Here is a 17,943-nt window from a genome sequence, read left to right as displayed (position 1 = left end):
TACTGTATGTGGCTAGATTAACAGCAAAGGAATTGTGGACACCTGCAACGCCGCTCCATTCTTTGGCTGTATCGCCGGCGTGGCCACTGATGCGGCGCCCATGGAGCAAATAGCTAATGTTTTTTTCAGGAACAGATAAACGTTATAGTTTCATTGTTCATTAATGTGTTCGTTTAAACGTTGGCATATGGGGTGCCAGAAAGATAAATCACACGACGTCGCTTGTTATAACCACGTTTTATTCTGTCGAGAAAACGGGCAATTATGCCTCAGAAATGAATATATTTATTACTTCTTAAAAATTGGAGAAAATGATCGAGATCAAGTTTTAAAGCTGCACGTCCAAAATGAGCAAAAATATTTCGATAAAATCGAACCTGAGAAAAGTGTAGTAAGATTTTAGGAAAGGGATACAGTAAAGATTCAAAAATTCTAGTAAAACTTTACATGTTATGTGCTATTAATGACCGGGATTTTTCAGTATGTATAACTAAATGTTATTGCGTAACGAACACAGTAAGGGCTATTGTTGCATATTTTGACCTCTTCATAGTAATTTACATAGGTTGTAAGTGGCATTGATAATGTATAACTTGCATTATTTTTGGTAACTTTACAATATTAAAAACGTTAAATACATTTTCAAATTTTCATGAAAATTAGCATGAATTCGAGATGTGCTGCCCTGCTTTAAAACATTTAATGAATGGCCCCAGAGCTTGTTAAATGCTTCTAACATGAAGAAAGAAGCGCTTAATGTGAAATTATTTGTCATAAAAGTAGCAAATTGTAAAAAAGTAGTATTTTGACTTCCATACAAAATACTAAAAATCCCTTTAACTGTATTAAATCGGAAAAAAAAAAATGCACAAGAAGAATAAATAATTATGTACCTATATAACAGTTAAAAACGTTTTTCTTGTGTTTGTTGTTGTTGATTTCTTTTTCAGTGACGCTCCTAAAAGTATAACCTTAAAGGCCCAGTATGCCCCAGAAATCTTTTATTTTTATGTCTCAAAGGCATTTTTTTTACTTTTATAATTTCTTTCATCAGTTACTTATTGGCAAATTATATAATCCCACACGAATATATCTTTCAGATATATTCGTTATGGATCATTATTATATCTGATTGAACTCTTTGAAAAAGAAAATTGTGTTGGCGATATAACTTTTATTTAACTTCATTTATTTATACAAATTTGAATGCGATTTGTTGTGTAATAAAAAAGAAACTTACATTAGTTACCATTACTTAAAAAATTCTTAAACTCTCGTCAAAGGTTTGTAACTTTTTCTTTAATAGTTTTATATCATATTTTACATCAATGACAACTCATGTGAGATCCTATACATGTATATATCATAGTATCTGCAATGATAAAATAATTTTCTATGGGTTTTATTGTAATGGCATTATGTATGTCACCTCTCTTATAAATTAAAAAAAAAACAGATAAAAAAACAAACAAATAACAAAAATTTACTGTATATTATAAATGAGTATGCTAGATATCACACGTAAAAATGAAAATTTGCAATATTTTCACAAATGCGAAGGACACTTTTCAGTGTGATATATAGCATATAAGCCCAAAAAGAAATCAGTTTTCTAGTTATGTGCCGTATAAGTAAATGACAGCCATGAAAGACCGTTTTCATCAAAGCACGAGAAACAGAGATGATACCAGATATTCGACTGCTACACGAACATTAAGCAGACAAAAGTAATTTAAGATAATAATCATCGCTACGTAGTAACTGATAACATTTTTAGATTTTAGTTAGTAACGATATTTTAATTGAGAAAAAATGAAGAAAACACATAATTTTCAGTAAATCTATAACACGGTGCGAAACATCACTGCAGTCTCCATCCACTATATAATCTGTGCTGCAGGATATACAAACAGAAATTTATCCAAATTTATCACCTCTCTGGCTGAGGACTTTTGCAGATCAATAGAGACAGAGTGATCTAGACTGACGTTGTTGTAGATAATTTTGTGTTTGTCACTTTTATTTGCTGACTAGTAAAAGCGTACACGTCATTTGTTTGCGTATGTTTATTCAATGTATATCCTTATAATTATAACGTTTATCAAATACCTTGAAATATTATTATACGATCTAGCAAATATATCTAAGACGTTCTCTAAATCACGTCACATATTAACACAAGTCATATCAATACATAAAAAGTTATTAATGATAATATTAAATTCCTTCTGACTTCAATTTGTAATATATTGGACCTCAAATGGGCATGAAAATGCATAATTTTAACATCACTAAATGGTGAAAATCAATAAGCTTCCGGGGGCTTCGCCCCCTGGACCCCTGCCAGGGCTCTGCCCTGGACCTGCAAGGGGGCCTAAAGCGGCCCCCTTAACCCCCTGCCTGAGCGTGCGTAATATCGACTTCGGCCTAGCTACGCCCCTGTCTATCTCCGGTCATTACGACACATGATCACGTCACATGTTTAGCAGCAAAACAAAACTGCATAAAGATACTATTTTATCGTGGAAAAAGAAGAATGAAACCATTTAATTATTCTAAAAACATGTTAAAAAGCAGGATAAAACAAATACATGGCTCGCCAAGATACACTTTCTCGCTCACCGGATAAACCTTCTCCATCCCGACATCAACCATGTATTTTCTATATATTATTTCTCCATCTGTGTTTGTTTAAGAAGACAATGTAGAATCCAAATTGTGTGATGAATTGCATTGTTAAAGGGACTTCACTGAGATTTTCTTGACACATTACAGGACTGAATAGGATTTTTCGAGATTAATGCTCAATTTGATGTAGGTCTTGACTAATAACATGTGTGCAAAATTTGAGATCATTTGTTCTCTCCGTTTTTCCAGAAGAATTATTAGAATTGTGAAAAATGACTTAAAACTATAAAGTGATGCAACGCTTTTCACTGAAATTAGGCTAAAAAAGCAGAAAATTACAATTTTAAATTTATTTCTGAGTATATTTCAATATTATCTTTGGATATCTTTCTGTTACAAGTGGCCCAGCTGATACTTGTAACAAATTAAACCTCAGTGGAGTTCCTTTAAGACTTTTAAAACTCAATACAAAAGAATTGAAAACATTGACAAAAAAGTAGTAAAGTTCATGCAGTACACACTATTATTAACAGGTGTGCTGGTCTTAGGTTGGTCGATTGGTCCATATTTTCCCGTCCTTGTGACAGCTCTCACTGAAACACTGTAAGCTTGGTCTCGCTTTAGATCACGTAACACCACCCTGGCTTCACCAGAAGCTGATACATTCACAGCTGAAAGGAAAAAAATAACCAACATATACATAATTTATATATACATGTATAACATTGTACAAATTAGCCATGTCTATAACAATCACTAAGACCCATTTTGTTATTTTCCTTCACATTTGCATCGTTCATGACAATGAAAAAGGAATGCGGGCCATATCTCTCTATATTATGTGTCAATATAAACTTATAAGCATATTTGAAAAGGAAACCTGTTCTCTTACTCAGAAAAAAATGCTGCTTTTCCAATTCGATCTGTTTCATCAAGCTTAAAGATTCTGTATGTTGTGAGTAAAGAGGTTAACCACACTCATTGAAATTTTATATATTTACATAATTATGCTATTAAAACAATTTTCAAACATCAAAGAATATGCAAAATATGTACTGCAAATATGTGTGCATATTATATGTATTCATTAAAATATATGCATTCATTTCTTATTGGAAAATTTGACTTAAACTTTATAGAAAATCTATTTCTAATAACCTCCCTTTATTAACATGTAAATGTAAAATTTGGTAATATCTTTATAAATAATGCTTTTTGGAACCTATAATATTAATAAATCTTAAATTGAGCATCGTATTTGTGATTTAAAATCATAAAAAATTGTGTTACAGGATCTTTAAGCTAGGATAGGTGAAACAAAAAAGCCCTGGTTCAATAAAAATAACCTTTTTTTCCATTGGTTGTGTTTCAGTCAAACTGACACGGTATGTGGCAAATTCCCAAGTTATTACAGGTAAAACATTAATTACCCAGATAACCCCTGTATCACAAGCCCCTTACATTCCTGGTGGTGGTGTTGGTACTAAGTTTTCACTCTGGATCACAGCAGTAAGCCACATTGAATTTAATAGAGTACAGTTCAGCCACTGCATCGTTCCTGGGCAGACTTTTAGCAGTTTACCAGTACTAGTTGCATTCACTTCCGCAAGGAACTGAACCTTCTGTACATACCAGAGCAGTGGTACAGCACAAATGACTGTAGAAAAGATTTCATGATCAATCACAATGAAAGTGACCTGCACCTTCTGGGAATCAAATCCAGGTCGCCCGATTCATAGTCTAATGCTATACCTATTGAGTTAACTGGACGGCTGACCTTTCCTGTGCACTGTTTAAGGTACACGTGTCCACAGATTTTTGACAAACAATATGGACAAATTCCTCATATAAAGGAATTCAACAAACCTTTTGAGGGAATCAAACCCATTGTTTGAATCCAATGATACTAAGTGACAAAATCAAGAAATAAGCAAGAGCTGTCAGAGGTGCAGTGCATGCCTTTTCTTGATAGTACGATAAAAGCAAAGTAGAAAAGGGGCCATAATTCTGAAAAAACTGTTAAGCAGAATTTTTGTGGTTGATATTCAACAAGTATTTCAAGTTTGAAATGAATAAGTGTGATGGTTTTGAGAAAATTATGAAAATTAAAGAAAATAAAAAGGGAGATAATTTAGTAAAAAAGCTTTACATAGTTATCTTCCCAAAGGGGTATAGGTCTAATAGGTCTAATAGAACAGACACACAATTTTTATCGGGACTGAGCGACCAATGGACAAGACATCCCCTCCCTTATATAATTATGTACTAATGGTTATCTTACCTGCATAGTGCCGATTATTAACTTCGTTGTACCGCACATTGTATTTGGCTATATACGGTTGATCTGACTGGCAAGACAATTTATCCCAAGTCACCACCAACGAATCATCCTCTGGTCCCGGGGAAACAGCCAGGTTTCTAACTTCCCGTTGCGGAGCTGTGAACAAAAGAAAATATCAAAGTTAATATAAGATCACAACAGAATACTGACATCTACATGTATTTTAAAACGTATTGTGATTAAACAGTTTAATTTTAAATCGTAACCTTAGTGCAATAACTGATTAACTCCTTATAAATTTGGAAGGACTTATTCAGTTACTGCACTAATGTGACGAAATGCTCATGAAAACAGCACATTTCTACAGATTTACTATTAATTATTAAAATTAATGTCTAAATGCATGTAGACGATACTTTTTTCTTTATTCATTTGAGTTTTAAGTAACAAAAACACTGTTAAGTCATATGGTGACAGTCCTGCTTTCCTGAGGTACGCAAAATCCTCAGGGACTCTACTATTTCAACCATGGTTTTGTAACTGAGAAGAACCCATCTCAACATTTTGTAAGCTACCTGAATAGCTTCCTCACATACATGTTTAAGAATCAGAAGCCCCTGGTGGGAATTCTACTAAACAGCAGTGATTTGAAGTGAGTAAATTAAACATTCTGTCACAGAGAACCAAATACATGTAGACAAACTATTTCAAGTATACAAGGAAGGATCAGGCACCATTACTCGGAAAACACCTATACTAATTTATTATGTTATGTTTATTACTATTCCAATCGTAACAAAATTACTGTGAAAAAAAACAAAAACATTTTGCATTTTGTTACTAATCTTGAAAAAAAATGTGTAAATAACACAGTTTCCAGCATTCTTGGAACAATCCACTAATCTTATGTTGAGCATGCTAGATAGTTTTCTCACTTGAAAGTGTTTAAAGTCCTGGGTAAAATTCAAGCCTACAGTGATTAGGGGCCAGTGCAATGTTAGTGACAACAGTCACTTGGTTTCAGAGGCCCAATTAATGTTTCAGCTTTGGAATAAAAAAAGTGATACAAAAGAGCATTTTTGAAACCAAAGACAGCAAGCAGTCTATAACACTTGTTGTGCAAAGATAGAAAATAAAATATAAACAGGTTATGTCTCTAAATAACAGAAAACAAGGTATATTTTTGTACAGACAAAAGTACCAGATGCAGTAAGTACGCTGGTCTGTTAACGGTAATGACTTTCATAAATATTCTAAGTAAAAAGGGGCATAACTCGATAACAATAATGGTTTCAGAATAATGTCTAACAGTTGCGCTTTGTTATGATAATCAAGTATTCTTAATTTAATATGGATGACTGTCATAGTTATAACCCATTCTACTAAATATGCACTTTTGACAGAAGTTCAATGTCATAAGGAACATAACTCTAAATTACTCACATTACTCTAAAACTAGAAATGTGTCCATAGGACACGGGTGCCCCCACACGCCACTGTTCTGTAAATCTTATGACTCTAGGTCAAATATTTTTAAGACTACATGTGCCACAAGTTGAAAACTAAAAACTTTTAGTAAGTAAAGGGCAAGAACTTTACAAATACTGAATAAATCCACGACCTCTAGGTGCATAAGTGGACATGCTGAGCAACATACTTGTAAACTTTCAGGCCTTCAAATCAAATACTTTTTGAGTTATGCATGAACAAGTTGAAAAATGCAAAATTATTTCCTACTGTTAGTCACGGGCAATAACTCTTATAAAACAGAAACTAGAAATGTGTCCAGAGGACACGGGTGCCCCCACACGCTACTGTTCACTCAATCTTATGACTCTAGGTCAAATATTTTTTGGACTACATGTGCCACAAGTTGAAAACTAAAAATCTTTTACTAAGTTAAGGGCGAGAACTTTACAAATACTGAATAAATCCACAAGCAAACCCCAAGGTGCATAATTACACATGCTGACCAACATTCTTGTAAACTTTCAGGCCTACAAGTCAAATACTTTTTGAACCATGAACAAGTTGAAAATTGCAAATTTATATTACTGTAAGTCAAGGGCAATTACTCTTACAAAACTGAAAAATATCTTTATGCAAAGTCCCAGGTGCAGAGCTTCACAGTGATGTTGATCATTATTCCTGTAATTTAGTGATGCTGATCATTTTTCTGTAAAGTTGGTTGATTCTAACTCAAGCACTCAAGCAACAAATAACAACATAATAAAACGTTTTCTGATAAGTCAAGGGAAAAACTATACAAATACTGGATAAATCCAAAAGCAAAAAACCCCAGGTGCACAACTACATATGCTGACCAACCTTCCCGTAAGGTTTTATGACTCTACATCAAATCCTTTTTGAGTAACACGCGACACAAGTTGAAATTTGCAAACATTTTCTGTGAACATTCCTGTAAAGTTTCAATTCTCTAGGTCAAATCCTTTTTGAGTTACGTGCGACACAAGTTGAAAATTGCAAATTTTTACAAAGTCAAGGGCAATAACTCTACAAATACTAAATAAATCCGGACAAAAATACTCAGGTGCACAACTACACATGCTGACCAACATTCCTGTAAAGTTTCATGACTCTAGGTCAAATACTTTTTGAGTTACATGCGACACAAGTTGAAAACTGCAAATTTTTACTAAGTCAAGGGCAATTACTCTAAGGAAACTGAATAAATCCACATGAAAATATCCCAGGTGCACATCTGCACATGTTGATTAACATTCCTGTAAAGTTTCAATACTCTAGGTCAAATCCTTTTTGAGTTACATGCGACACAAGTTGAAAATTGCAAATTTTTACTAAGTCAAGGGCAATAACTCTACAAATACTAAATAAATCCGGACAAAGATACCCACGTGCACGACTGCACATGCTTACTAACATTCCTGTAAAGTTTCAATACTCTAGGTCATATACTTTTTGAGTTACATGCGACACAAGTCGAAAATTGCAAATTTTTACTAAGTCAAGGGCAATAACTCTAAAAATACTGAATAAATCCACATAAAAATACCCAGGTGCACAACTGCACAAGCTGATTAACATTCCTGTAAAGTTACATGACTCTAGGTCAAATCTTTTTTGAGTTACATGCGACACAAGTTGAAAATTGCAAATTTTTACTAAGTAAAGGGCAATAACTCTACAAATACTAAAGAAATCCAGACAAAAATACTTAGGTGCAAAACAACACATGCTGATCAACATTCGTGTAAAGTTTCATGACTCTAGGTCAAATACATTTTGAGTTACGTGCGACACAAGTTGAAAATTGCAAATTTTTACTAAGTCAAGGGCAATAACTCTTAAAATACTGAATAAATCCACACGAAAATACCCAGGTGCACAACTGCACATGCTGATCAACATTCCTGTTAAGATTCATGACTCTAGGTCAAATACTTTTTGAGTTACGTTTGACACAAAAGAGAACGAAAGGACGGAAGGACGGACGGAAGTAGGGAGGGAGGGACGGACGGACGGACAAGGGTAAATCTAAATGCCCGCCACTTATTTGGGGGCACAAAAATTCCACATGCAAAGTCCCAGGTGCATAGCTTCACAGTGATGTTAATCATTATTCCTGTAATTTAGTGATGTTGATCATTTTTCCAGTGCAGTTGGTTGATTCTTACTCAAGCACTAAAGGAACAAATAACACAACATAATGAAACGATTTTTACTAAGTCAAGGGCAATAACTCAAAAATTACTATATAAATTCAGACAAAAAAACCCAGTTCACAACTACACATGCTGATCAACATTCCTGTAAAGTTTCATAACTCTATGTCAAATCCTTTTTGAGTTACATGCGACACAAGTTGAAAATTGCAAAATTTTACTAAGTCAAGGGCCATAGCTCTTAAAACACTATATAAATCCACATGAAAATACCCAGGTACACAACTACACATGCTGATCAACCTTCCAGTTAAATTTCATGACTCTAGGTCAAATACTTTTTGAGTTACGTGCCACACAAAAGAGAACGGACGGACGGAAGGACGGACGTGCCAACATTTGGGGTTTATGTGCTTTTTCTTTGATCTTTATGTGGCATTTTCCTCATAAACCAGTACAATAACCACATAAGCCTATTGGTTAATGGGATTTCCTTCTCTTTTAACTAAAATTATGGACGGAATGAAGCTCATAGACCATTGGATGCTCGCCCGGATGGACGGACAAGGGTAAATCTTAATGCCCCCGTCCCCCCTTAAGTGGGGGCACAAAATATAGCTTTCAGAATAATGCCCCTTGTCTTTCAACTTCCTTTTGTCATGATAAGCAAGCATTCCAAGTTTCAAATTGATAACTTTGAAACGGTTTAAGAAATGTGTTGCATCAAAGTGTCTGCATGTCAACGGCACCACAGCGATCACAATAGCTTTACTTTTTCTACAGAAAAAACGAGCTAAAATGAACTTACATGCATTTTTAAGGTAAACGCACCCCTGCCATGAAAATCCACTACTCCCTTGATCGGTCAGTAAGCTAACAGCATACAGAAAATCTTGTGGTGAGTTAGTTTTCTCTATCTGTATGACAGCCTCTCTTGTGTTCCCAGCAAACACTTTCCAGTTTATGTTTTCCTTTTCCTGATAAAGAAAATACTATACAAAAATATCTATGTTATTTTTTTTCTGAAATGGGTCGCCATACTTTATGCACGTTTTATGTATTTATGTGTATTCGAGGTGGGTAGTTACAAATTCAAGCTTTTGTTCAAAAGAACAAGAGCATAGCACCCGGTGATACCGAATATCAATTAAATTAACAACTTTTGATAAAAATTCTATGTTAAAAAGGGGTATAACTCCAAACATAAAGCTTTCTGAATTATGTCCTTTACAACTACCTCTCACCATGATAAGCAAGTATTCCAAGTTTCATATGGATACCTTAAAAAATTTGAGTTAATGGGATACATGAACGTTTTTGCACAATGACACTGATGATGACAACACAGCCGCAGTGATAATAATAGCTTGACGTTTTGTTTGAAAGTTAAAAAGGACTATCAAAACTGAGATATAGAAGGAGTGTTTATTTTAAGCGAGTGTGAACAATATCCACGTTCACTGTGATAACGATTGTATAAAGCTAATACTTTAAAGATTTAAAATAATCTATCCAATCAAAAGCTTCAATGTACAAAATAAAGTCCTTTGTGCTCAGTAGGATGAGAGTTAAGTCCCCTTAACTCTCAGTAATTTTCTTTGAGGATTTAATAGACAGCGGAGTGTCTTCGGCCATTCATTAATTATTCTGAAATGCTATGTCAACAAGATTTATGTTGAAAAGAAATTCAACATTGAAAAAAAATGTAATAAGATTTTAAGAAGAGTAAAAATATTGTCAATTAAAGAAATAATTGACATGCTATATGCCATTACTGACTGATTTTGTAGTATTTATGACCATGTTTCTACTGCGTAACTAACGTATTAAAGGTGTTGTTTGCATATTCTGCCTATGTTTGGTAAATTTTGTAGGTCTCAAGTGCAGTTTGCAATGCGTTAACTACTTTCTTTTTTTTACTTCACAATATTTAAATGAATACATATTTAAATTTTTCCTGAAAATTGGCATGAATCTGGAGGCATGCTGCTTAAACACAGGAGATACAATTTTTCAGAATTTGAAAAGCTGTAAAAATTCATACAAGTTTTAAAGATTTTAGGAAGTCTAATACTCACTTCACAATTACCATTTCTGTTTCTACACCAAAATACAATGAAAGTGGAAGCTTCTTTTGTTTCAGGCAAACTGACTGTCACATTAGTGCCATTTCCTGCTTCAACAATGAAATTTGGTTGTTCAATACCTGTAAATAAAAAAAACTTATGAACACACAAATGGTTATTATTATTTCAGAATTCTTAATTGCCTCAATAATGTTTAATAATTAACACCCCATAGCCTAATACATGTATTTCAATACTGCAATCTGTTAAAATTGCAATGGAGCCTTGGTAATCCGAACCCTTCTAATCCGGAATCCTTTCTTATCCGAACGAAGTGTCCGGTACCGATTTTATTCGTTCTATTTTCAATAGTAAAAAACCTTTCGGATCCGAAACCTGTCTACTCCGAATTCCGAACGATTGTTTACATAAAAAGAAGGGCAATCCATTACACATATTGATAAAAGTAAACATGTAAACAATTGAAACCGAACTTCAAATTCATACATTCAAATTGATTTTTTTGGTTGGGTTTTACATTGCACTGTGTCATATGGTGGCTTTCCAGCAATAAAGATTGAGGAAGACCTCAGATGCCCGGCTGGCTAATATTTCAGGCCTGAATGGGCACCAGAGTAAAATCGATTCTAGGCAAGCTTACCTAATGTTGATGCCGGTATTCGTATTGAGGAATACACTGTGGAAGTTCCATTCACATTTCTGGTTTTGATATAGAACACATACGTAGCATTGCACATCAAGTTACACGTACAAGCATACTTTAAATCTTCCGCCAGGTCTACACGCATTTCTTTCCCTTGTTCATTGATGTATGTCACAACAAGGCCTTTCATTGGCCCATTTTCATTTATAGGTGCAATGGACTGAAAACAGAAAAAAAACCTAGTCATATCGCTTAAGGCATTTTGGGGTTCATTTTAAAGCCAGTTTCAACACATTTTAGATCATATCTTGGCAGTTTTGTTTTCCTGGGTTACTAAAAATTGAATAGGCAGTATCTCTAAAAGTGATCGAAAAAGTTTTTCCTCCTATAAGTAACGTTCTAATCTCGGGCTCAATCCTGGGACATTTACTTTTCTTAATATATATAAATGACATACATCTGCATATAAAAAGATCTAATGCATATATTGTTGCAGATAACACTTCGTTAACTTCTATAGGAAATATTGTACAAGAAGTCAATGAAAATCTTCAAACATATATTGATAATGTTAACACATGGTGCATGCAAAACTCAATAGTACTAAATGCACTTAAAACAAAAGCTATGACTCTGTCAATTAGGAATACAAAATTAGAAAATACTGCTACACCTACACTGTATCTTCATAACAAAGAAATAGAATTTACAGACACAGAAAAAGTACAAGGTGTCTATGTTGACAACAATCTAAAATGGAAAACTCAAATTCAAAAAACTTTTGGAAAATGCAATTCACAACTCTACCTGCTTCTTAGAATTAAACATTATCTTAATCTTCATTCTAGAAAACTCTTTTTCAATGCATATATTCTGCCTCATTTAGACTACTGTTGCACTATAGGGGAAACTGCAGTAGTGTACAACTTTCACAAATTATCAAATTTCGAAAAAGAGCTGCTAGAATAATTTCGGATAAAAGCTTTGATTCCCCATCAAATGAACTATTTAAAGAGCTTAATTGGATGTCCTTTGATCAAAGAATTATGTACAAAAAAGCTATTCTCATGTATAAATCTATAAATGAGCCATCTTTTCCTAATTATATGAAAAATAAATTCCAAATGATAAATGACAAACACAACTTCAACTTAAGACCTGACCAAAGTGAGAAACTAGCCATACCGAAACCAACAACAGTGGTTTAGGAAATAATTTGACTATTCTGGTCCTAAAATATGGAATTACATCTCAATTTATATTCGAAATTCAGATACTTTAAAGAAATTTCAAGCCACATGTATTAAGTGCAATTTTCTAATTAAATGAGTGTACATTTTGTTGTAATGATAATGCCACACAAGAATAGAATGTATAATGTTTTGTTTTTACAATATTGTTCTAATCTTACTTGTAAAATAATGTTTTTTCATGCCCAGGTTATGAAAATGCGGTTTTTTGTTTTTTTTTCTATTTGTGTATATATGTTATTCAAAATATGTAATGTATATATTGTTATGTATATGCAATGTATATGCTGAGGCCCGCATGGATGATCGAAAAACCGAATGTGTTAGCCTCATTAAAAAAGTCGTTACTTACTTACTTACTTACTTACTAATGAAAAATAGATAAAACACTACATGCTACAGGCATATAAACATGCTGAATTCTCAAGAAGCCACGATATGAATGTTTCTGATTAAGTCATTGGATCGAAAGTCTGACGGCCTTACATGTTACAAGTTACTGGGTTTGATATCGGCCCTTAACCAAAATTAATGAGTTATTCCATTGAAAGTTTGTCTTACGCTCAATAATAAATGACATTAAAGGTGCCTACTTCTAACTATACAAATCTTTGGATTGGGTACCTGTTCTTATCATCAGTAATGGGCTGATTGTTTTGAAAAAACTTACCTTTAAAGGAACACAGATACTTCTTTTAGTATAAGGTGATTTACAAACATTCGGATTCCACTCGTAACCCCCTGAGACAACCTCCGGGCTTGCACTAGGAACTGAAAGTTTATAAAATTCTATAAAAAATACCTACATTAAATAAATGGTGCAGTTCTTTGGTTTAAGTATAGCCATATCCTTATATCAAACTTTCTGTATTATTTGCAGGGGGTAGAATGGATTTTATTTTTATTCTTATATAAAACTGTGGCTTTAATTAAAGCTATGTTCAACTTAGTCATTTCAAACTTGATTATTGTTTTGGTTGAATTTTACGTTGTACCAACACAAAGAAGACCCTAAGACAGCTTTCTGACTTTACTGGTTGTGAAAGACATCTCCTTAAAACTTAAACAAGAGGGCCATGATGGCCCTGGATTGCTCACCTGACACAACCGCATCCAAGCAATGTCTTAAACAAGCATCATGACTAAGTTTGATGACAACTGAGTCAAACATGTGACCTCTAGTGTGTAATAAAGATTTTTCAATATTTGGGCAATGTGACCTTATTTTTGACCGGACACGACCCATATTCATCATCAAAACAACCTTCCTGACCAATTTCCAGGAAATTTGGATCAAAACTGCAGCCACTAGAGTGTTAAAAAGATTTTTCTATTTTTAGCTCCTGTGTCCTTGTTTTTGACCGGACATGACCAATCTTAGCACTTGACCCAGAAAACATCAAAATAACATTCTTGACAAGTTTCCAGAATATTTGAAAAAAAAGAGTGTAAACAAGCTTTTTCTATTTTTAGCTCCTGTGACCTAGTTTTTGACCTGAGATGACCCATCTTCGAACTTGACCCACAAATCATCAAAACAACCTTCCTGACAAATTTCCAGAATATTTGAATCAATACTGCAGCCATTAGAGTGTAAACAAGCTTTTTCTATTTTCAGCTCCTGTGACCTAGTTTTTGACCAGAGATAACCCATCTTCGAACTTGACCTAGAAGTCATCAAAACAATCTTCCTGACAAATTTCCAGAATATCTTGAAGAAAACTGCAGCCCCTAATGTGTTAACAAGCTTTTCTATTTTTAGCTCCTGTGACCTTGTTTTTGACCGGACATGACCCATCTTCCAACTTGACTTAGATATCATCAAAACAACCTTCTTGACAAATTTCCAGAATATTTAGATGAAAACTGCAGCCATTAAAGTGTTAACAAGCTTTTTCTATTTTTAGCTCCTGTAACCTAGTTTTTGACCAGACATGACCCATCTTCGAACTTGACCTAGAAGTCATTAAAACAACCTTCCTGACAAATTTCCAGAATATGTTAATCAAAACTGCAGCCACTAGAGTGTTCACAAGCTTTTTGTATTTCTAGCTCCTGTGACCTAGTTTTTGACCGGAGATAAGCCATCTTCAAACTTGACCTAGAAATCATCAAAACAACCTTCCTGACAAATTTTCAAAATATTTGGATGAAAACTGCAGCCCCTAGAGTGTTAACAAGCTTTTCCTATTTTCAGCTCCTGTGACCTAGTTTTTGACCGGACATGACCCATCTTCGAACTTGATTTAGATATCATCAAAACAACATTCTTGACAAATTTCCAGAATATTAAGATGAAAACTGCAGCCACTAGAGTGTTAACAAGCTTTTTCTATTTTTAGCTCCTGTGACCTAGTTTTTGACCGGAGATGACCCATCTTTAAACTTGACCTAGATATCATCAAAACAACCTTCCTGACGAATTTTCAGAATGATTGAATGAAAACTGCAGCCACTAGAGTGTTAACAAGCTTTTTCTATTTTTAGCTCCTGTGACCTAGTTTTTGACCGGAGATGACCCATCTTCGAACTCGATCTGTATTTCATTAAGACAAACATTCTGACAAAGTTGTGACTGCTAGACTGTTAACAACCCAATTGTTAGTGTTAACAAGCTTTTTCTATTTTTAGCACCTGTGACCTAGTTTTTCACCGGAGATGACCCATCTTCGAACTTGACCTAGATATTATTAAAACAACCTTCCTGACAAATTCCCAGAATATGTTGATGAAAACTGCAGCCTCTAGAGTGTTAACAAGCTTTTTCTATTTTTAGCTCCTGTGACCTAGGTTTTGACCCGAGATAACCTATCTTCGAACTCGATCTGTATTTCATTGAGACAAACATTCTGACAAAGTTTGATGATGATCCAATCAAAACTGTGACTGCTAGACTGTTAACAACCCAATTGTTGACGACGCACGACGCATGACGCACAACGCACGACGACGGACGCCGGACATAGCCCCATCACTATACCTCACTTCGTGGTCAGGTGAGCTAAAAACTGTATGAAGAAACTTTGAGAAATTGTAAATAATTCCCCTAAATCATTGTGTCTAAATTTTTAACTTTTCAAATATCATTACTCACAATCAGAGTATGTCATCGCCTCTGTTTGCTTCGGATCACTGAAAAACCCTGCCTCATCTCCTATTGGCTGAATATCCACTGTAAATTGGTACTTTGTGTAGGGATGTAGATTACAAAATGTTCTATTGTGGACGTACCTTTCAGTTTCATTTGTTGTGTAGAACTTAAATATCTAAATGAAAGAAAACTGTGTTAATTTAAGGTAAATAAAGCTTAAATTTAAAATGTTATGGCCTTGATTTGTTAGTAACTTAATTTTGTTCTTTTTATAATTCTTTTTTTAATCCCAATTGACTGTTTGTTTAAATGTTGTTGAAGTGCATATTTTTCACAACTGTAGTTATTGCCTCGAAACCACTTTTTCTATTTTTAGTAACGGTGACCTTGACCACAAGAGGCCAAAATACGACTAAGTTATACTCAAATTTAAGCACTGTGAAGAACATGGCAATTTAGTCATTAACAAACAAAATTTATTTTCAAGTAACTTTGTACTCACATCGTAAAATTACTGTATATTTACTCACGTTGTTTCTTATTTCCAAATTTTCTCATTTCATGTTTGGAAATGTCAAAGAGTCAAACTTAAATGCAAAAACTTTACCTGAGTCTTATCCCACTTGTTTGTTATGGTCACCCTATGCTCTTTATCATGCTGTATTTGGGAGTGAATGGTTCTCCATTGCACATAAATACATGTACTGTTTACAGTTCTAGACGTTAATTCAGTCACTGGTCTGGGCTTCACTAAATATAAAAAAACAAACAAAAAGTATGTTATCTATTGACAATATTTAAGTTCAATGAAAAAGGAACAAGAATGTTAGTGGCATTTTACTTATTTTTTTTTTTTGTTGAGTTTTATGTTTCTCCAACATGGTATAGGTCATAATATAATATGAGACTTTCAAGCTTTAGTGGTAGAGGAAAATCTCAGGTGCCTTGCTATTCATTATTTTAGGCAAGAAACAGGCACCTAAGTAGGACCCTCGACGTTATGTGAGCTAGCTGGAGAGCTTACTCAAATGAAAGATTCCAAAGCCTCCCACAGCAGTAAAGGATAAGTGGTTTAAAGTCCCAAATCTTAACCACTTGACCACAGACAACTCATAAAACTACAAAATGCCATTATTTTTCCAATGAAGGGGTAAAAGATTGTCATGTATCATATATTTGGAAGTGAATTTAGTCTTGTGATTAAAGATGTATGCCTCTCAACCTAGGAACTGCAGGTTCAAAACCATTTGGGGTCACATATATCGATGGCTGAAAGCAACACTGGTCTACCTTGATTTTTTTTCAAAAATGACTTTTTTGCATTTTTTAGCCAAATTGTATGAAATACATAAGTAAATAAAATATTAGAAATAATTGTGAAATTTTATGGGTTTTATTTACCACTTGGCATTTTGCTCTATCTCAAATGTGAGTATAACTTAAATGCAACAGAGAGCTAACTCAAACTGTGTTGCATTAATCGAAACTTACTTATTGAATGATAACACTGTACTACCTCTAGTTAGCACAGTGTTGCTGTTAAATTTCAATACAATAAAAATCAGTATTGTTATAATTGCTGATATTAAGTTAGGTCTGGCATATTCATAAATATTTATTTCTACATTTTATACATTTTTGTTGCCAAAATTGCAGAATTGTAATTCCAAGGCTCTTAATTAATTCTATTTTGTACATTTGTAAGTTTAAAATTGCTATATTATCTCTACATAGTCATATAAGAATGAAATAAAAAAAAGTAATAGTAAATTAACCTTTCAAAAAGATTTAAAATAATATTTAAATCATATAATTCACTGTTGATGAACATTATTTACTATTTACAAGAGAATTTGTTTTTTGTTGTTGTTGATTTTTTACTCATAGTGATCTATTAATACTGATGAAACAAGATCTCCCACCCTCCATTTTCAAGATTTTATAATTATTTAATACAATTTGCTTCTTCTTACAGGGACTCCTATTTCTAGTATGTTATGCAAACAGTTGTCAATTTTGTATAAATTAACATGTCGTTTTTCTTAGAAAAGTTGTTTTCTTTTAAAAACATACTAAAATATGGTTAAAGTTACAGCTTTTTTCTATTATGTTATCCTATTTTTTTCAAACGTAGCACTTATTGATTATTCTTTTTGGGCCTTATTGAACCCATTTTGTAAAAATAGCAACATAGGCTAAGTCAAAGTTAGACCAAGTTTGCTGAAAATTATATTGAAAATTTTTCTGGTGATTTATTAAATGGAAAATGATCTAACTCATATTTTTCAAATATTTTTTTATTTAACAATATTAATTTAT

The 17,943-nt window shown here is 33.5% G+C and overlaps 1 protein-coding gene across 2 annotated transcripts in view; it reads right to left on the bottom strand.

Annotated features, from left to right (window-relative positions):
- Positions 1-17,943, bottom strand: part of LOC132725896 (uncharacterized) — a 77,655-nt gene that overhangs the window by 11,278 nt on the left and 48,434 nt on the right. The window contains exons 5-11 of one of the 2 annotated variants that reach the window (XM_060711085.1): positions 15,628-15,799; positions 13,204-13,304; positions 11,281-11,503; positions 10,632-10,759; positions 9,362-9,530; positions 4,910-5,065; positions 3,150-3,299 (exon numbers count right to left, since the gene is read on the bottom strand). In XM_060711085.1, the coding sequence (XP_060567068.1) occupies positions 3,150-3,299; positions 4,910-5,065; positions 9,362-9,530; positions 10,632-10,759; positions 11,281-11,503; positions 13,204-13,304; positions 15,628-15,799 (1,099 nt within the window). The remainder of the gene's footprint in view (positions 1-3,149; positions 3,300-4,909; positions 5,066-9,361; positions 9,531-10,631; positions 10,760-11,280; positions 11,504-13,203; positions 13,305-15,627; positions 15,800-17,943) is intronic. The other variant, XM_060711086.1, reaches the window with a different exon arrangement.

Source organism: Ruditapes philippinarum, unplaced genomic scaffold (genome assembly GCF_026571515.1).
Source record: "Ruditapes philippinarum isolate M1 unplaced genomic scaffold, ASM2657151v2 ctg1777_1_1_1_1, whole genome shotgun sequence".
Taxonomy (NCBI): Eukaryota; Metazoa; Mollusca; class Bivalvia; order Venerida; family Veneridae; genus Ruditapes; species Ruditapes philippinarum.
The sequence above is the reverse complement of the archived record's forward strand: the minus strand, read 5'-3'. Positions and strand labels throughout refer to the sequence as shown.